The sequence below is a fragment of the Vipera berus genome, assembly GCF_964194415.1.
Source record: "Vipera berus genome assembly, chromosome: 13".
NCBI lineage: Eukaryota > Metazoa > Chordata > Lepidosauria > Squamata > Viperidae > Vipera > Vipera berus.
In genome coordinates this window covers 6,949,245-6,970,381 of record NC_138216.1, presented here as the reverse complement: position 1 = coordinate 6,970,381, position 21,137 = coordinate 6,949,245, and the positions used below count along the sequence as shown (strand labels likewise).

Sequence of the window (21,137 nt, the reverse complement as noted above, 5' to 3'; positions counted from 1 at the left end):
TCACGTTGTAAGCCACCCAGCGTTGCTTGACAGCGAGGTGGGCAGCATATAAATTTAATAATAATAATAATAATAATAATAATAATAATAATAATAATAATAATAATAATAATAATATATAATAATAATAATAATATAATAATAATAATAATATAATATAATAACAATAATAATAATAATAATAATAATAATAATAATAATAATAATAATAATAGCAGCAATAGTAATAGGAGCCTTGGGTGCAATCCCAAAAAGGATTGGAGCACCCCTTGAACACCACTGGCATTGACAAGATCACCATTAGTCAATTGCAAAAGGCAGCTTTGCTTGAAACAGCTTACATCCCGTGCCTATAACCGTAACAGCATCAGCCATCCACATTTGTCTATCCCAGGTGCTTGGGAAAGACTCGCGAGGTGGACAGACATGCCAAATCCAGTCTGAGCATCTGACCGACTGTGCAGTGAACAAACAACAATTAGTCCGGTGCTCAAAAAAAAAAGAATTATGAACTGGGACGATTAAGCCAATGCTGCCTCTGTAACCTACTTCTTTCTATTCTTCTAGGGTCAAACGTTGCCATTGGTATGGAAATCTCCGAACCAGTTGGTAAGAAACCTTATAGCATGGCTTGAACTGAAACCCCCCCCCCCCCGCCACCGCTTTTTGTCTTGCAACCTTGATGTTCTTCCCACTTGGTCTCTTGTGATCCTCTCTGTTCTGTGGAACTGCTAGGCCAATTTGGAAAGCTAAGTGCTTCAGAGACGATTACATTTGCAGTTCTTCTGGAACGTTACGTTGCTCCCTGGCTAGCGGTGGGTCCCAGATGCTCTGGAGTAGATCTGCAAAAGTTCATTTTAGCAATACAACAACAGCCGTTTTTCCCATTCCGGAGAAGCAGTGTGTGTGTGTGTGTGTGTGTGTGTGTGTGTGTGTGTGTGCACGCGTGCGCGTGCACATGTCCACAGCAGAGGCAGAGAAGATGATCGGTAATTTCAGGAGCCAGGTGGAAAATGCCATGCTGACATGAGGACACACTTTCCTGACCTTGGAGTGAGATCCAGGGCTTGCATTTACACTAGTTTAATAAAGCTATTTCAAATCACAGGATGGCAACTAACCTTCCCTTTGCCAGCCTGGTGTCCTTACAGCTAAGCATTATGGAAGCTGTCAACTATCCCCATCAGGAAAGATTGCGGGGGTGGCGGCTTGCTTTTAATTTCTAAATGGATACAGCCTGTACTTTAGGTTTTCATAGGAAAATAAACAGAGGAGGAGAAAGAAAAGGTGACTGGCATTCAGTAGCTCTCCATTAAACAGCTCCATTAGTGAATTCCAGCGTACTGCTTACTAAAACTTTATGGTCTGGAGGTGTGTTTTCAGCATTCCTACCACTGTAGTTGAGAAAAGGGCCTCTGTGTTAAAATAGCCAAATCTCATGAATAGTAGCTTGCTTAGCTTTATTTACTTGCAATCGGCCTCCCAAGCGGGTGCTGCGAAAATGAAATTTTAAACGTGCACCTCAAAAGAGGGCTTGTAAGAGCCTTGGTGGAGCAGTGGGCTAATGCCTCCTTAAGTAACACCAGCTGCCTGCAATCAGTGCAGGTTCGCATCCCACCAGGCTCAAGGTTGACTCAGCCTTCCATCCTTCCGAGGTAGGTAAAATGAGGACCCAGATTGTTGGGGGCAATTAAGCTGACTTTGTAATAATGCCGCTTGGGGGGGTGGGGTGAAAGCCCTAATAAGCAGGCATATACATAGAATGAAGGCTACTGCTAAGCTTGTAAGCCGCCCTGAGTCTTCGGAGAAGGGCGGGATATAAATGGAATTTAAAAAAAAACTCAGCCAGTGGGACAGAGGGAAATAAATGAAAACTGGAACTTAAAAAGAGGCAGCCACTCTCTGGTAGTCTTGCTAAGCCTTCTCCTTTCCTTCCCAGAAAAAAGTAAATATTTACAGTTTTGCATTTAGAATATTGCTGGAAAGGGACCTTGGAGGTCTTCTAGTCCATCCCCCTGCTCATGCAGGAGAACCTATATGCCATTTCAGATAAGCGACTCTCGAGTCTCTTCTGGAAGACCTCCAGCTCTTCCACTGGTTAACCGTCCTGACCGTTAGGAAGTTTCTCCTTTATTCCATCCTAGTAGAAAACGGAGAAACGGCAGTGTCCCCTGAGGAATCGTGGGACCACAAAGACGAAGCCATTGAACCCGAATTAGCAAGTGGCCCTTCCGGCGACGCGGGGCCCATCGAAGAGAGCACCCAGGAAATGATGGAGGAAGAGGAGGAGATGCCAAAACCCAAATCCATGGTAGCGCCCCCTGGTGCTCCAAAGAAGGAACACGTGAACGTGGTGTTCATTGGACACGTAGGTAAGTTGCACTAGAGAGCCTGAGAAATGACTTTGAAGGCAATATTCAGACAGTGGATGGTCCTCCATGGACTTCGCTTCCTGATTTGATCCACTGTAGGAGAGGAGCAGGCAGGGCTGGGGGTGGAGTTAAGCATGTCATCAGTTTAGAGTAGTTAAAAAGGTAAAGGTTCCCCTGCACATGCGCGCTAGCCGTTTCCAACTCTAGGGGCCGGTGCTCATCTCCGTTTCAAAGCCGAAGAGCCAGCGCTTGTCCGAGGACGTGTCTCCGTGGTCATGTGGCCGGCATGACTAGACGCCAAAGGCGCACGGAACGCTGTTACCTTCCCACCGGAGTGGTGCCTATTTTTCTACTTGCATTTTTACGTGGTTTCGAACTGCTAGGTTGGCAGAAGCTGGGACGAGTAACAGGCGCTCACTCTGCTACGCGGCACTCGGGATTCGACCCACCAAACTGCCGACCTTCTGATCGACAAGCTCAGCGTCCTATTGCCATAAAACGGCTCAAGTCCAACCCATCTTGAATTCTGTTGACCCTTCTCTGGCACCAATTTCGTCTTGAACTTTAGTTGTCTAAGATTTTCGTGCCTAGGCTTGAGCAGTAAATCTTTGAACCGCAACCTAACGTGTATTAAAAGAACACAGTAAAGAATGGACCCCCTGTTCTTCTTCTTCAGATGTTGAAATGCCATTTCCCAGCATCCCTCTTGCTGGCTAAGGTTGCAGGGAGTTCTAGCTCAGGAACATCTTTTGAGCCAGAGGTAATTGAATAGAATAGGCTTGCTTTTCATAGTTAAAATTTCAGAGAAAAAGGTCCCTGGAAAAACAAATGGTTTGTTTGATTGTGTGCCATCAACTCGTTTTCAACTGCTAGACTTGACATAAATGGGTAGACCATATTGACAGATAGAAAATGGTTTACATACCAATTGTAGTACAACTAGTGCTGCTTATCAGAAATTTCCCAGGTATATAATCTGAACAGGATGCTTTTTCAAAGGGAAAAAAAAAATCCATCCCAAATTGTTAGTTCTGTGTGATTATATAGGACAAAGGCTTATGCTGATGGGACAATTGAGTCCTTAATTAAATAGCTTAGCTGCTCACGAAGAGCTAATTTTAAATATCTTTTGTCTACCTTTTTATTTATTTTTTTAGACGCTGGGAAATCAACAATTGGAGGGCAAATAATGTAAGTAATTTTTTCCCCCAAATACAGACTTGATTCACTCACCTTAAGCTCCCTTTTAGCTGGCCTTTTAGTCTGAATCAAAAGGTATAATAAATAATCAAAGAATACTGCAGCTGATAATCTGACACGCTTTTATTACAAAATCAGTTTTTGTGAGAGCTTGTTAAAATGTGGGTCGGCATTGTTGCTGTCCTCTCCACTTCGTAACTTCGTGCCCCCTCTTGATCTTCCCAATTTGTTCAGAGGGAAAGTTTTGAACACTTTTATTTTATCTGCAGCTGTGCATTCTTGAAACCGTAGACTGCCCCAACGGGGTTTGGTTTCCTTTCCATAGGTAGACTTCAACTTACAAATTTTCCAACCAGCCGTCTGATTTGACAACCTTTTTGTGGTGGCCATTAAGCAAATACCCATGGTTGTATAGCAAACGCTACAGTCCCTTAAACAAACATTGCAGTCATAAAGCAAACCTTTTTTAAAATTGTGGTTACGTGACCATGGGACACTGCAAATGGTCCAACGTGCAGGCCGGTTGCCGAGGGCTCAAAATTTAGTCATGTGACTTCGGGGGGGGGGGCATTGGAAGGTTGGAACTTATTTATTTTTTATTTATTTTTATTTTAATTCCATTTATATCCCGCCCTTCTCCGAAGACTCAGGGCGGCTCACAAGCTTAGCAGTAGCCTTCATTCTATGTATATGCCTGCTTATTAGGGCTTTCGGGCCCCCCCAAGCGGCATTATTACAAAGTCAGCTTAATTGCCCCCAACAATCTGGGTCCTCATTTTACCTACCTCAGAAGGATAGAAGGCTGAGTCAACCTTGAGCCTGGTGGGACTCGAACCTGCACTAATGGCAGGCAGCTGGTGTTACTTAAAGAGGGAACTGGGTTGTAAGTGCCTTTTAGGGCCGGGTCCATCATAACCGCAGACGGTCACTAAGGGACTGGTCGTAAGTCAAGGAAACCTGTTCTTACTCTTTTTTTCTAAAACAAAACCGCAACTCTTATTAAAACTGCTTTCTACGACATGTGTTCCTTCGTATCTCATGTGCCCCGAATTCTTTTCAGGTATTTGACAGGCATGGTCGATAAAAGAACGCTTGAAAAATATGAAAGAGAAGCTAAAGAAAAAAACAGAGAAACCTGGTAGGAACTCTACGTTTTAAAAATTAACCCCCATTAAATGATGATGATAAGCCTCTCCTTATCCCCCCTGTCCTCCGTGTGTGCTTGGCCTAGCTTTCAGAATCCCTGCGTGTTTGAACCGGATCTTGGCTTGCTTACTTCGGAAGACACACGAGAAATTGTACATTAGGATAAAATTAGGCTTCCAGTTCTACAAATAAATGCAAGAGGCTTAACACAATATCTAGGTGGTTTTAATTATGGAGCTAGCTGGAAAAAGAGCAAGGGTGAATGGACTGCACGGGTACGCAGCATACTCTCGGGGGGAATTCTGGGAGTTGAAGTCCACGCCTCTTAAGGTTGAGAAACACTGAACTACATTCCTGACCTTGAGCATTGTCTGCACAAGGAATGGATGTAGTGCCAATTAAAACTTGTAATCCCAAACATTCCCCACTGCCTGCTTGAGGAATTCCCAGTGTTGGTATAATGTCATCACAAATCATTGCAGTTTAGGTTCTCGGGCAGTTCATTATAAATTTGATTTGTAATGCTCTGGGTTTGTCTGATTGCCCTCAAGAGCAAAATTAGCTCTTCTGCCCAGTTCTTAGCAATTAGCAGCTAAGAAAGTCTCTTTGCAATCGGGAAGAGACACGGTGAGTTGGCAAACCCCCAATAAAGATTAGACAGAGTCTTACACCTCAATGGAATCTTACATTGTCCTGAGAGAATACGCCACACACAGTAGATTTTTTCCCTAGGAAAGGAAATCTGGTTATTCCTTGGAAGAGAGAACAGGAGGAAACTTCAAACCTGCAAGCTGGGCTGAGAAATTGATAACAATCTAGAAGAACGCAGTCCCAACCCACATATATCAATTGCAAATTTAGATCGGTATTCGCCATTCACAACAGATGTACAAAGGGGGGGCGTGGCTTCAATCACATGGTTGTGACCCCCATATTGACTTGTTAGATTAGATTAGATTTATTTATTGAATTTATATGCCACCCTTCTCCCTAAGGACTCAGGGCGGCTCACAACAAAAAAATTTAAGAAACATAGAAGACAAAATTTAAAAAAAGAATTAAACAATAAATGTAATAGTTACATGACAATTTAACTCAATAAAAGCCAAATTTAAAGAAACATAGTTGTTTTACTCCCCTGCCTGCCTCCCATTTCCTGAGACACATGCCAGAGCCCAAAATAAAACCCACAGCTTCATCGAACAGGGGTGTCTAGTCTTGGCAACTTTTAAGACTTGTGGACTTCAACTCCCAGAATTCCCCAGCCCAGCAAGTGGCCAAGGTTGCACGCCCCTGGTATAGAAGCATTTCGCGTAGCTGTTGGGAAGGCTGAGAATGCTCGAATAAAGTTTTAGGATAGAACCTGTCATAAATTCTCCCGAGGATCAATTTTATATCAAGATATTTCCCTTCTTATTATTTTTTTTAAATAGGTATCTCTCTTGGGCCTTAGACACAAACCAGGAAGAGCGGGACAAGGGGAAAACGGTGGAAGTAGGCCGTGCGTATTTCGAAACAGAAAAGAAACACTTCACAATTTTAGATGCTCCAGGGCATAAGAGCTTTGTTCCAAATATGATAGGTGGTGCTTCTCAAGCTGATTTAGCTGTATTGGTAAGAGCCTTTCTTGTTTTATGGATCAGTTGGAGAACTCTTTTAATTCATCTACATTTTTTTTATATCTATATAGTTGTGTTCTTTATTTTAAAATTGCCCAGTAGCTGGTAAGCTGGCACTGAAAAATTTAAAAGTAAAGCAGATTAAAAAGTATAATAAAAATATGTATTAGATTCTCCGTCAATCTTTGAAAAGTTTTTCTACTGTCGAAATAAGAAAATGAAGCGGTGTTTTTCCCTATGGTCTCAAGTTATTAACAAGGAAAAGGTTGAGTTTGCCTATATATTAACATTTTTCCTCGGGACCGATTCCGTAGACTTTTATTTATTTATTTATTTGCCCTTCCCCCCCCCCATTTTGTTGTTATTTTTTTATCGTATTGTCATTGTGTAGTTTATTTTAGCTGTTAAGTCCAGTAATTGTAGAAATGGCTATTTAATTATGGTGCTATAGCAGTCTGTAAAGGACCTGTGCAGTTCTTGTAGCTACTGGCAAACCTTTTAGAGACCGAGTGCCCAAACTGCAACCCAAAACCCACTTATGTATCGTTGGGTGCCGGGTGGGCGTGGCCCATTGAGTGGGTGTGGCCCATTGGGTGGGCGTGTCTGCAGTGGTAACGGCAGACTGGGTGGGACTAAAAAGTTCAATCAATTCCAACTTTGCAAGATCTTTTTTTTTTTCCCGCAAGAAGTTGAAATTGATTGATTGAACCTTTTTTTTTTTTTTGCACATGGTGGAGGCCTAAAGCAAAAAGGGTTTATAAAACCCAGCCGAAGGACTGGGACTGGGGCGAGGGCACGCGTGTCCACAGAGAGGTCTCTGCGTGCCACCCGAAGCACATGTGCCATAGGTTCACCACCATGGGTGTAGAGTAACCTGCTTAGTTACACCTTTTTAGCTCACCGTGCACCTGTTAAGGAGACTGATATTGTGAAACTGGTATCAGTGATAAAAAAAACTGCTCGGATAGGCACCGCGTGGGCTTGTGGTAATTCTCGGCATAAAACCTCAAAGCAAAGCCTTTACTTTGAGAGCTGTCAGGTAGTAATCATCTTACTACCCAGAGGCAAACCAGATTGCGTTGTAGCCCGACCCTCCAAAGCTTTAACTAGATTGTTCTTTCCAATCAGGTAATCTCTGCGAGAAAAGGGGAGTTTGAAACGGGCTTCGAGAAAGGAGGGCAGACGAGGGAGCACGCCATGCTAGCAAAAACAGCGGGTGTAAAACACTTAATAGTTCTCATTAACAAAATGGACGACCCAACTGTGAACTGGAGTAACGAAAGGCAAGTACTTGAGTTTAGTTCTGCTTTCTGCCAAAAATTGCATGTTAAGAGCGGCTAGTATTTGGCTGATAACCTCTAGAGATGGAACCGGGCTCATACAGTTTGGATGGAGAAGGTCCAAAGGTGTAATTGCCCTAATGAAAGCAGGAGGCAATTGGACTTTCTTGTTTTTCTTTGAAGACTTTTTGCTTCTCATCCAAGAAGCTTCTTCAGCTCTGACTGGGTGGTGGGCTCTTTAAAAGGAGGCAAATGACCAGCTGTCTGCAAGGAGTATAAATCTGTTCCCCCACCATTCAGCCAGAGCTGTGGAAGTCCAATTGCCTCCTGGAAGAAGAAAAAAAAACACAAAACACTGGGGACAACCAGGACCTGGATGATTGAGAATCTCCAGAGACTTTTAACCCTATGCTAGGTTTCTCCACTAGTTGAAGGGTATGAATTTGACTTGACCTCTTGAGTTCAGTTCTAGCGTGCAGGTCGTCCTCATCTTACAGCCATCTGTTTAGTGGCCGTTTGAAGTTACAGCAGCCCTGGGAAAAGGGACTGAGCACCAGTCTTGCGAGCATCGCGCAGCATGCTTGCGCTCCTGCGATCAAAATTGGGGCATTCCTGAGGTTGCACCGTTCCAGGGTCAAGCGATCACTAGGTGTGGCCTTCCCTGCCAGCATCCGGCTAGCATAGTCAAAGGGGAAAGCCGGATTCGCTTAACAACCGTGGGGAAAAGGGTCGTGAAATCATGTCTCACTTAATAGGCGACAGAAATTCTTCTCCCAGTTGTAGTCATAAGTTGAGGACTTCCTGTGGCTGTATTTTGAGGTGGAAGATGCATGATGGCGGGGATGATGATGAAGGACTGACAACGCGGGACCACCCAATACTCTGTTCTTAGCCGGCATCTCTGGCTAAGTGGCTTGATGGCCCTTCTCAGCCTCTCATGTTTGTTTTTTTTCCTCCCCCGTGGCCGATCTTTCAGGTATGAAGAATGTAAAGAAAAACTGGTGCCATTCTTGAAGAAAGTGGGGTTCAACCCCAAAAAGGACATTCACTTTATGCCCTGCTCGGGATTGACTGGAGCAAATCTCAAGGAGCCATCTGACTTCTGTCCTTGGTATATGTAGGTATCTCATTGAATGGGGTCCCTACTTTGCCACATTTTTTCTTTCTTTTTTTCTAGTAAAGGTAAAGGTTCCCCCGCACAGGCGTGCTAGTCGTTTCCGACTCTAGGGGCCGGTGCTCATCTCCGTTCCAAAGCCGAAGAGCCAGCGCTTGTCCGAGGACGTCTCTGTGGTCATGTGGCCAGCATGACTAGACGCCAAAGGCGCACGGAACGCTGTTACCTTCCCACCGCAGCGGTCCCTATTTTTCTACTTGCATTTTTTACGTGCTTTCGAACTGCTAGGTTGGCAGAAGCTGGGACGAGTAACAGGCGCTCACTCTGCTACGCGGCACTCAGGATTCAACCCGCCAAACTGCCGACCTTCTGATCGAGAAGCTCAGCGTCCTAACCCACTGAGCCACCGCGTCTTTCTTTCTACGACCCTGTAATTCAGGGGTCTTCAAACTTGGCAACTTTAAGACCTGTGGACTTCAACTCCGAAAATTCTGGCAATTGAAATCCACAAGTCTTAAAAGTTGCCAAGTTTGAAGACCCCTGCCTGCTGTACTTCCTTGTATCACTCCCTTTGGGGGTGGAGACAGGGAGACTGAACAGAGCCAGGGGGATTCTGGGAGTTGAAGTCCACACATTTTAAAGCTCCCAAGGTTGAGAAATGTTCCTCTAGTGCAGGGGTCAGCAACCTGAAACAGTAAAAGAGCCACTCGGAACCGGTTCCCTCAGAAAAGGAAAAACTGGGAGCCGCAAAAAATGTGTGCACATGCGCATACATGCGTGCATGCACAGAACAGGGTTTGACTGAAGAGTGAAGCCAAGGCGAGATATGCACCTACCCTGCATATTTGAATTGATTGGTTGAACTTTTTTAGTCCCACTTTTTTTTGGGACTGCACATGGCAGAGGACTGGGAGCCGCAGGAGACGGCTGAAAGAGCCGCATGCGGCTCCGGAGCCGCAGGTTGCAGACCTGTGCTCTAGTGCAAGGGTGTCAAACTGCCGGCCCGCAGGCCGGTTGCATCATAGCGAAACGGTGCCCACCCCATTGCCGCCAATGGCAAAAAAAGCATGTCATGTGACATTGCGAGTTTGACACCCCTGCTCCAGTGCAGGTGGCTCCCAAGTGATCTTTCTGTGCAATTACTGTTTTGGCTGAGGATTATGGGGATTGGGGCCCAAGACACCAGTGGCTGCCAAGTTAAGGAAGGACACACCACAGTGCATTTTTCTAAAGAGCACACAGGGGGCCTACAAGAGCAGACAGCTAGGCTGTGAAGTATTGGCACATTTCAGTTTGCCCAAAGAGAATCAAGATGTTACATTTGATATTGGAGGACAGAACACTGTTCATTGAGTTCTTCGTGTTCTCCGCAGTTGCTGATAAAAAGGCATGACTTACTCCTGCAGCCCCATCCGATACCTCCACTTGAGTATATCTCACAAAGAACCTTGCTGTGTTTAGATGTTAGTTGCATCCTGGATAGAAATTTTGTCCACAATCAAAAACGTACCATAGATTTTGATCCCGTATTCTTTCTTTCTTTTTTTCTTCCTCCAGTGGGCTACCATTTATTCCATATCTGGATAACTTGCCAAACTTCAACCGATCAGTTGATGGACCAATCAGGCTGCCAATTGTTGATAAATATAAGGTACGCAACTACATAAATGTTAGGTATATTTATATTCATGTTGATAAATAAAAGGTACAATTCCGACACAAACGTAGTAGTAGTAGGTACGCAACTTAACCTGGAAAGGATAAAATGTATGCTTTAAGGGGCGCAGTCACATGGCACAATTAACTCTTGATAAGGGAATCAGACCCTGTTTTGACCATATTCTCTTAACCTGGTTGTTGTTTTCTCAATCTCTCCCTCCCCCACGTGAAGGATATGGGCACGGTGGTGTTGGGTAAGCTGGAATCGGGGTCTATTTGCAAAGGACAGCAGCTCGTGATGATGCCAAACAAGGTATGTCATGTATTTTCTTTAAGCCTCTTTCAGTTCATCTAGCAAATATTTAATTCTGGAGTGTCCAGCCTTGGCAGCTTTAAGACTTGGGGACTTCAACTCCCAGAATTCCTCAGCCGGTTGGACACCCCTGGTTTAGTTAATAAAGTTAATGCTTTATAATAGCAGATAACAGGGTACCAATCACAACTGGCAAGAACGAGAGGATGAATTTTGCAGGGTATATCGGTAAGCGGTGGCTCAGTGGGTTAGGACGCTGAGCTTGTCGATCAGAAGGTCGGCAGTTTGGCGGGTCGAATCCCGAGTGCCGCGTAACAGAGTGAGCGCCTGTTACTCGTCCCAGCTTCTGCCAACCTAGCAGTTCGAAAGCACGTAAAAAATGCAAGTAGAAAAATAGGGACCACTACGGTGGGAAGGTAACAGTGTTCCGTGCGCCTTTGGCATCTAGTCATGCCGGCCACATGACCACGGAGACGTCCTCGGACAAGCGCCGGCTCTTCGGCTTTGAAACGGAGATGAGCACCGGCCCCTAGAGTCGGAAACGACTAGCACGCATGTGCGGGGGAACCTTTACCTTTACCTATCGGTAAGCTGAAGACCAGATTGCATTATTAGGTCAAAGTCTGATGTGCAAAGTTTATTTTCTTCCTCTTTTCTGTAAAAGAGTATGACCGCCCTGTTAGTTTAAGAAAAAAAAAGGTAAATAGATACTCCTGTTACAGTATTGAAGTCTGGAGCCTCCCATTCCCCACAGGAATTGTTGTAACAATGAGGTTGTTGCTCATTTGGGCTTTTGTTTTCTCCTCAAACGTCCCAGCGTCGTTGGCATTTAAGATTTGAGCCCGTTCTGTGTTTTGCAGTATCCTTCAATCTCTGCAGTCAAGCAGCAGGTAGAGATAAAAAAGCAGTTCTTGGCAAAAACCAGTCCCAGGTTTGCCGATATATTCTAGGAATAGAAGCTTGAATGAAGCAGAAAATGTACCCCAAAAGCAATATTGGGATAGAAATTGCCTTAAAGAGGTAGGATTCAGAAGAAACTTGGCGCGAATCTTTTTAAAGCTCAGAAAGAAAGCAGAATAAGAAACGGGGAAATACAAAAATACAGACAAAATTACTCTGAATATTTCAAAAGGATTGTTTGAAAAAGGCGACTTCTGAGGTTAATTAGGTGCTCGCACAGGTTGGAAAGTGCTTACCCTTCGCTGAATTTTAACTGAGAAATATGTGAGGGTTTTAACGTCCTAACCATCTGCTTTTCCAAGCCTGCTCACCAAGGACAGAGTTCGGGTCATCAAAACCTCGAGCAGATGTTCCCCTAGCGCTCATCCTTCCCAGAAATGTTCCTGAAAGGGGGTTCAAATTTCATGCAGTTGCATAAATGTCATACTTTTCTGAGCAGTTGGCAGGCAAGCAAAACCAAATGTCATCTGTCTTCAGTAAACTGTATGCTAGAGATGGGCAAACTTTTCAGAGCGAGGGCATTTGGGCTTAACGTTTGGGCTCAGGATTTAATGAGAAAAAAAACTGTGGAGCAAACATAGCTTTTTTTTTTAATCCCATTTATATCCCGCCCTTCTCCGAAGACTCAGGGCGGCTTACAATCTAAGCACAAATCAACGTGCTTAGCAATAGCCTTCATTCTATGTATATGCCTGCTTATTAGGGCTTTTGCCCCCCCCCCCATGTATTTTCAGGAGATGCCGGGGTTAGGGTGCCTAAGTTCACATTGATAAAAATGCAGGCTTATTTAAGGCTTATGGTAAAGTCTTTGTATGTTCTCACTCTCGCTCTGAAAGAAAATTAGATTTTTTTATTTTATTTTCATTCTAGCTGGAGACAGTGCCAAAATCCTAACGATGGGCTCAGAAGCTCCATATTTCTCCCCCAAAATCAGTGAAAATCCGCAGTACTGCTGTTAGGATATGGAAAGCCAACAAGGAAAATAATAACACTGACTTATCGCTGAAGGCCTGTGATGGTTTATTAAATAGCTCTCTGCTCCTACCAGGCGTTCTTCCTACCCAGATTCTTGCCTTTTTAAAGCAAATATTTCTCAGAATTGTTTGCCTTCAAGCAAGGGACTTCGTTTTGCAACTTTTGGCTTTCCACCAGTTCTGAAATTTTAGTGGATGGGATGTGGTTTCTGAAGTTATAAATAACCGGTATGAGGGTTGTCTGTCTGGCTTAGGGCCATGTTTAGATCCTAGTTTTCAAAAGATTGAAGGCCAAAGCAATCCTACCTGATTTCATTGGGGCAGTCAAAACATCAGAGGCTCCTCCAGCAGGCTCGTAGCAAAAAGAGGGACACTTCTGACCCCCACCCCAAGGGTTTTCCTTTTTAATTCAAAATACAGTAACACGTTTCATACGTGTGTCTTAAAAATGGAATGTTTTCCTACGTTGTTAAGTTTGCTTGCCAAAGGGGAGGGGGAAACATTGGTTGAGAGTTCCTTAAGAACAAGGAAAATTTCAGGTTAAAAAAATACGTATTCACTAGTTATAGTTCCTTAGACAGGGACAGCGCTAGCTCAGTGGAGTATTATTTCTGGAGTAATAAAGTGACAGCAAGTAAAGTGTCAGGGTGATGAGGATATTTACTTAAATTTATATGCCACCCAACTTCACAAATTAAAGTAGAATAAAAAGGTAAAGGTTCCCCCACACATGCGTGCTAGTCGTTTCCGACTCTAGGGGCCGGTGCTCATCTCCGTTTCAAAGCCGAAGAGCCAGCGCTTGTCCGAGGACGCCTCCGTGGTCATGTGGCCGGCATGACCAGACGCCAAAGGCACACGGAGCGCTGTTACCTTCCCACCGTAGTGGTCCCTATTTTTCTACTTGCATTTTTTTACGTGCTTTCGAACTGCTAGGTTGGCAGAAGCTGGGACGAGTAACAGGCGCTCACTCTGCTACGCGACACTCGGGATTCGACCCGCCAAACTGCCGACCTTCTGATTGACGAGCTCAGCGTCCTAAACCACTGAGCCACCGCGTCCCTAAAGTAGAATAGGTAACACCATCAGTGCTAGGTAATCATCATCATCATCAGTGCTAGATAAAATCAGCGCTGCTTGGCACTGATGATGTTACCTGGCTGGGTAATGAAACGTCTGCAAAAAAAACCAATCATGCTCGAGCCCCAAGGACCCCACAATTCAATCCTGAGCTACAAATATTCTCTTCTTTTGGGACTCCCGGATATATCAAGTTGAAATAAAAAAGAAGTATAGACTTTACGTGCAGAAATATTTATCTGGGAGACCATGTTGTAATTGTCAACCCCAAAAGCAAGATGATCTAAAACAATGCTGTTATTTCATGAGATATTAATCTTGCTATCATCCCCCAAAAATCATCCATTATGTAGGGGACAGGTAACAACTCAGCCTTTTTGCACGACCCTAAAATATTGTTGAGCGCGTACAACACGTCCTGGAGACACGATCTCTTTTTTTTTTTCCTAGCACAACGTGGAAGTCCTTGGAATCCTTTCCGACGACGTAGAGACTGAGTCTGTAGCTCCAGGTGAAAATCTGAAGATCCGACTGAAAGGAATCGAAGAGGAGGAAATTCTCCCGGGGTTTATACTCTGTGATCTTAACAACCTGTGTCATTCTGGACGCACGTTTGATGCTCAGGTATGCCTCCTTGAAGGAGAGCTGCTCTCTAATTTGGAATAGCTGTTGCCGACTCTAAGGGGCAGTGCTCATCTCTGTTTCAAGGCCATTTGAGCCAGCTCTGTCCGAAGACATTTGTGTGGTCATGTGGCCAGCATGATGTCACGGAGCGCTGTTACCTTCCCACCGAAGTGGTACCTTTTTACCTACTCGCAGCTGCATGCTTTCAAATTGCTGGGTTGGCAGGAGCTGGAGTGAGGACAGGAGCTCATCCCATCTCGTGGCGCTGGGGTCTTGAACCTTGGGTTGACGGCTTTCCAGCTGACAAGCCCAGGGACTTAACCACGGAGCCATCGCGCCACCCAATTTGGAAAAAGCATTACTGAAAATCAGATTGATTGAACTGGCCTCTTCTTGATTACAGATAGTGATCATTGAACACAAATCCATCATCTGCCCAGGTTACAATGCGGTGCTGCATATTCATACCTGCATTGAAGAAGTCGAGATTACAGTAAGTGCAAACTACCTTTTTTTGGGGATCGACAAATCCCCGCTTGTGGCAAAGGGGCTATTAACGTCTTCTTTAGGGCAAATGTCTTTGGTTAAAAGGATCCGAGGGGAAAAGGCAAGTTTTGCCTAGCTTTTCTTTTCCCAAAGGTGCTTTTTCAGACTTTGTTTTTCCTTGAAGACGTTTCGCTCCTCATCCAAGAAGCTTCTTCAGCTCTGCTCCAGAACTGAAGAAGCTTCTTGGATGAGAAGTGAAATGTCTTCAAGGAAAAAAACAAAGTCCAGTTGCCTTTTCAAAAAAAGCCCCTTTGGGACAACAATGATCTGGATGCCTGAGAAGTTGGATTTATCCGAAGTAAACCATAAGCCAGTGGTGGCGAACCTATGGCACGCGTGCCAGAGGGGGGCACTTGGGACCCTCTCTGTGGGCACACGTGCCTTGCTCTTTGGCTACGTTTTCGCAGAAAACGCCATTTCTCAAGCCCCTTCCTAGCCAAAACAAGCCTCCGGAGTGAGCGCCCTGTTTTCAGCTTTGAATTATATCAAATGTGACACCAGAAACAGACTAACAGATGACCTGAGTGCTGCATGTGTTACTCTCATGCTTGCAAAGTATAAGCCAAAGTTAGACAAATTATCAGCATGCATACAACAGAAAAAAATTCACATTCATTGTTCAAAAGCATGCCAAATGCAAACTTTTACCTTTCAGTAAAAAGTTGTATCATTCAAAGCTTTGTTATTGTGTTTTTATTTTAAGACAAAAGATGTTAATGTAGTGAGTTGTTGTTTTTTTCCTAAACTAAAACCTCAGTATTCAGATTAAATTGCCATTGGCATTTTGCGATAAATAAGTGGGTTTTGGGTTGCAGTTTGGACACTCGGTCTCTTAAAGGTTTGCCATCACTGCCATAAGCTTCAGTACATAACCCACATTGGCTAGAGTCATACAACCTACTAATCAACCAGAAACAGCTCAGCTCCTTTGACTGACTAGCAGTGATGGCGAACCTTTTAGAGACTGAGTGCCCAAACGGCAGCCCAAAACCCACTTATGTATCGTCGGGTGCCGGGTGGGCGTGGCCCGTTGGGTGGGTGTGGCCCATTGGGTGGGCGTGGCTGCAGTGGTAACGGCAGACTGGCTGGGACTAAAAAGTTCAATCAATCAATTCCAACTATGCGAGATCTTTTTTTTCCCCACGAGAAGTTGAAATTGATTGATTGAACCCTTTTTTTTTTTGCACATGGTGGCGCGGGCCTAAAGCGAAAAGGTTTTATAAAACCAACCCAACTGCAGGCCTCGGACTGGGGCAACAGCCTGCGTGCCCACAGAGAGGGCTCTGCGCACCACCTGTGGCACGTGTGCCACAGGTTCGCCACCACAGGACTAGGGAGAAGCTGCTTACCTCCCTGCTGAAAAGTTCCACATTTTGGAGGAAGGATGAAAGCGAGAAGGTGCTGCTTTTCTACGACAGAACTTGGGGCAAGAACGTGGGGGGTGGGGGGGAATGTTAAAACGGAGAGCATTCCTTTAGGGTTCCGCTTGTGAAAGGCATGTGTGACACACACGGGTTCCTTTTCCTTCCGCAGGCCTTAATCTGTCTGGTAGACAAGAAATCAGGAGAGAAGAGCAAAACACGGCCCCGTTTTGTCAAACAAGATCAAGTGTGCATTGCCCGTTTACGGACGGCAGGAACGATCTGCCTCGAGACGTTCAAAGACTTCCCTCAGATGGGCCGCTTCACCTTAAGAGACGAAGGTAGGACAAGTATTAAACTCTTCTTGTTTTCACGGTAGAGGTGGAACTACAACTCACTGTCTCCTGGTGACTGGCCCGAATCACCCAGTTGACTTTCATGCCTTAGGTAAAGGTAAAGGTTTCCCCGCACATGCGTGCTAGTCGTTTCCGACTCTAGGGGCCGGTGCTCATCTCCGTTTCAAAGCCAAAGAGCCGGCGCTTGTCCGAGGACGTCTCCGTGGTCATGTGGCCGGCATGACTAGACGCCAAAGGCGCACGGAACGCTGTTACCTTCCCACCGCAGTGGTCCCTATTTTTCTACTTGCATTTTTACGTGCTTTCGAACTGCTAGGTGGGCAGAAGCTGGGACGAGTAACAGGCGCTCACTCTGTTTCGCGGCACTCAGGATTCGACCCGCCAAACTGCCGACCTTCTGATCAACAAGCTCAGCGTCCTAACCCACTGAGCCACTGCGTCCCTTCATGCCTTAAGGCGGGACTAAAACTGATTGTCACTTTGGTGATTGTGTCAAAGTCGCCCGGCCGGCATTCTGGTTTCTAAGGTGGGACTTGAACTCACCGTCTCTTGCTATTTAACCTGGTGCCTTAAACTACTACTAGACCAAACCGGCCATCATATTTTGCTTCATTTGATGTGAGACCCTGAAAAAAAAACCCCGTTTCCTAATGGTGTTTTCTGACTTTTCTAGGTAAAACCATTGCAATTGGTAAAGTTCTGAAGTTGGTTCCAGAGAAGGACTAAGCATTGTTTTTGACAAGCCTGCACAAATACTGTAAGGAAGGGGGGAGGGGGGGGGAATGACTTTGCAGAGCCCTATTCCACATTGCCTTCTTTCTTTTCTTCCCACTGCCCCCCCCTCTCTTTTGCAAAGATGAGATTTCACAGCAAAGGTCCACATTGTCAGCTTTCTCATATTGAGAGCTTTTGCTATGCCACTGTTGAATTTTAACCTGAAAATTTTTTCAATCTTTTTGTTTTGGTTTTTCTTCCTCCCTTCTCCTCTTCCTCCCCCTCTTCCCAAATTCATCTCCCTCGGAAAGATTTGGCAATAGCTTTGTAAGTGATGTGGACATAATTGCCTAGAATTATGAAGAAAAAAAAAATCTACAGGATTTCTGTTTAATTGTCCCCTCCCATCAGACAGAAGCATTTTTCAAGGCAGATCATTCAGGTGTGCATGCGTGCACATGTTACGAACACAATTACCATGTTAATAAACTCTCCAATTTGAAATCTCTTTTTGGGTATCTTAATTACTTTGGAATAACATTTCTATCCGGATGTAATGCCTGCCTATTTCACTTTTAACCTGCAGAGTTAACATTTGATTGATTTGGGGTTTTCTAGGGGGGGAAAACGGATTCCTATCTTTGACAGATCCCCGACTGTCTTTTAAATGAAGCAATTAGACCAGTGTTTCTCAACCTCGGCAACTTTTAAGATATGTGTGGACTTCCAACTCCCAGAATTCCCCATTAAGTCTGACTGTTTGGGGAATTCTGGGAGTTGAAGTCCACGTATCTTAAAAGTTGCTGTGGTTGAGAAACACCGAATTAGATCATTGACAAAACTCGTATCCAAGTTTCCTTTGCCCCCTTGCTTTTCAGTGGTTCAAAAACCAAAATAAGATTCATGCAAATATGGTACTATTTCATTAGCGACGCGTCAATATATCTCAAACTTAATTTTAACACAAATGTGCAGGCGCAGGGTAAGAAAGATCTTCCAACTCTGTCCTGGAGAATATCATCGTTATCGTTATTTTTTTTCTAGCAGCACAGGCTGGTGACTAAAACAAGTAGGACTGTTATATCACAACTCTTGCAATAATTCTGGCATGCCACGTTCAGTATGAAAACTGAACTCAGGCGCCGGTTTAGGATTTTAAAACATCCCTCTGCTACCTTTCTTGGAAGCCTGGAGAATCTTTGTAGTTTTTTTTTTCTTTTTCTTTTTTTGGAGAGGTTGATTTTGAAGGGAAGGCGATAGGTAAGAAAGATGTGTAACGCGTCTTCAATCAGCAACTGGATGTTGTCTCAATAATGGCCACTTGGTCCTCAAACAAGGTCATTTAAATCTGAGTCGAATCAAGTAGAGTCACCTTCCCCAAATGGTTTTCTGGAGATCATAGCTTCTGGGCACTTACTTGGATGAGGAAATTTCAAGAACCTACAAGGAAACAAAGTTGGGTGACAGGCCATGGATTGAGACCTGTGCTTCTCAACTTGGTCAACTTCAAGATGCGTAGACTTCAACTCCTGGAATTCCCCAGCCAGCATTCAATTCTGGGAGTTGCAGTCCACACACCTTCAAGTTGCCAAGGTTGAGAAACACTGCATTGGGTAGTTGGTAAGACTAGGATACTAAGCTTGTATCTTCGGCAGTGAGTGGCAGGCAACATCACTACCATTGCTAGGAATATAAGCTGTAGGAGAATTAACAGTGGTGCTTATACTTATTTAACTGTATTTCCTATTCTAGAATTCATTACAGAAAGCCAGTTTTCCAAAGGCAAAGTTCCAAATCCTTTTCCAAATTGGTTGGCATGTTCCAAGGAGAACACGCCCCATTTCTTTAAAAAAGAAAAAAGAAGAGAAAAAAAGAAACAGGCAATCACACAACTGTTTCATTTTACACAGCTCTAAATTTAAAACGTTGCCGCCCTCCCCCTTTTTTTTTTCCTTTGTAACTGTGGAACGTCCATTTCATGTAAGGCTACATTGTACGGACGAAGCAAAGTTGACTGTCCTTCAAATTCATATGACTACAGTTGTCGCTACCATAATGCATGAAAATTTAAATAAATTTTATGTCTGCAAATATCTGGGCTTTTATATTTTTTTTGCAGTAATATGAAAGCTTTACATTATCGTAACTTTTTCAACAAAACTATCTGTGGATCGATCATTCCTTGTTTTTAAGTAACAAATAGGGGGGGTAAGAAACTTTTATTATTTTAAAAAGGCTAGGAGAGTAGACAACATTCTACTGTCTGGCACTCTTTGACATGTTGGTTTTCTAACTGTATTTGGGCGTAAACTTTCACACTTGAGCAAAGTTTTCTGTGTAGAATTCCAGAACTTAAAAAAAAGCCTGACACAGCATTCAGAAGAAAATGAGATAGTGTGCTGGTATCAAGCCAATCACCTTGTCATTCCCCAGTCCCAACAAAACAAGAGTTTACTCAGAATTGTGTGAGCGTCCATCCCTAACCCCCTTCATGGATTACTGCCTTGTCGTGGTGAAGGGGCTTGCGTAATTCAATGAAGATATGAGCTATGCCATGCAGGGCCAGCCAAGACGGAAAGGTCATAGCAGAGAGTTCTGACAAAACGTGATCCACTGGAGAAGGAAATGGCAACCCACTCCAGTATCTTTGCCATGAAAACCCTATGGACAGTACCAAAAGGCAAAATGATATGACGCTGGAAGATGAGCCCCTCAGGTCGGAAGGCATCCAATATGCTACTGGGGAAGAGCAGAGGGCTAGTACTAGTAGCGCCAGAAAGAGTGAAGCGACTGGGCCAAAGCCGAAAGGACGCTCAGCTGTGGATATGTCTGGTGGTGAAAGGAAAGTCCGATGCTGTAAAGATTTTTTCTCCATAGGAACCTGGAATGTAAGATCCATGAATCAAGGAAAGCTGGACGTGGTCAAACGAGATGACAAGACTGAACATTGACATCTTAGGTATCAGTGAACTAAAATGGACAGGAATGGGTGAATTTAATTCAGATGACCATCAGGTATACTACTGCGGGCAAGAATCAGTCCTAGAGGAGATCAACCCTGACTGCTCTTTAGAAGGCCAGATCCTGAAGCTAAAACTCAAATACTTTGGCCACCTAATGAGAAGGAAGGACTCACTGGAGAAGAGCCTAATGCTGGGAAAGATTGGGGGCAATAGAAGAAGGGGACGACAGAGAATGAGGTGGCTGGATGGAGTCACTGAAGCAGTAGGCGTGAGCTTAAATGGACTCCAGAAGATGGTAGAGGACAGGAAGGCCTGGAGGAACGTTGTCCATGGGGTCGCGATGGGTCGGACACGACTTCGCAGCTAACAACAACAACCATCCCTAACACACTTGGAGAATGCATGGTTAAAAAAAAAAGCTGGGCTAGGCTAGCTGCCATCTTGAACGTACTCATTCCAAAATCTAACTGGAACAAAAAAAGATCATTTTCTCAAAAAATCAGATGGCTTTGTGTTCAAGGGAGGCTAGAACTCACCGTCTCCTGTTTTCCAGCCTGGCGTCTTCCTCTCTGCACCAAGGTCTCAATAAGTCTCTGTAGTTTTCTCAGCAAGATTTCTCCGAAGTGGTTTGGCACTGCCTTCTTACTAGGACCAAGAGAGAAGGACTGGCCCCAAGGTCACCACAGTTGACTTTCAAGCCTAAGGTGGGACTAGAACCGACAAGTCTTCCGATTTCTAGTCTAGTGCCTTAAGTGTATCCCACATTGTCTCTCACTGTCTATGGAGATTCTGTCAGCCAGGTCATAATTGTCCCAAAGATGCTTTTCCAGGACTTTCTTGATTTTCTTTGAAGACGTTT

At 44.4% G+C, this 21,137-nt stretch overlaps 1 protein-coding gene and 1 long non-coding RNA gene across 3 annotated transcripts in view; one reads left to right on the top strand and one right to left on the bottom strand.

The window, feature by feature from the left end:
* The window catches only part of GSPT1 (G1 to S phase transition 1), a 25,618-nt gene extending 7,795 nt beyond the window's left edge, over positions 1 to 17,823 (top strand). The window contains exons 3-15 of one of the 2 annotated variants that reach the window (XM_081338283.1): positions 568 to 609; positions 2,148 to 2,372; positions 3,530 to 3,563; positions 4,633 to 4,710; positions 6,152 to 6,332; positions 7,466 to 7,620; positions 8,594 to 8,734; positions 10,289 to 10,382; positions 10,623 to 10,703; positions 14,165 to 14,338; positions 14,742 to 14,831; positions 16,418 to 16,586; positions 17,275 to 17,823. In XM_081338283.1, the coding sequence (XP_081194409.1) occupies positions 568 to 609; positions 2,148 to 2,372; positions 3,530 to 3,563; positions 4,633 to 4,710; positions 6,152 to 6,332; positions 7,466 to 7,620; positions 8,594 to 8,734; positions 10,289 to 10,382; positions 10,623 to 10,703; positions 14,165 to 14,338; positions 14,742 to 14,831; positions 16,418 to 16,586; positions 17,275 to 17,327 (1,517 nt within the window). In that variant the 3' untranslated portion in view covers positions 17,328 to 17,823. Of the gene's footprint in view, positions 1 to 567; positions 610 to 2,144; positions 2,373 to 3,529; positions 3,564 to 4,632; positions 4,711 to 6,151; positions 6,333 to 7,465; positions 7,621 to 8,593; positions 8,735 to 10,288; positions 10,383 to 10,622; positions 10,704 to 14,164; positions 14,339 to 14,741; positions 14,832 to 16,417; positions 16,587 to 17,274 lie in introns of both variants that reach the window. The other variant, XM_081338282.1, reaches the window with a different exon arrangement.
* On the bottom strand, positions 17,635 to 21,137 carry LOC308674087. The gene is made up of 2 exons (XR_014027798.1): positions 20,815 to 21,137; positions 17,635 to 18,755 (listed from the first exon to the last, which is right to left on the bottom strand). It is a non-coding gene; the product is annotated as an uncharacterized lncRNA (long non-coding RNA).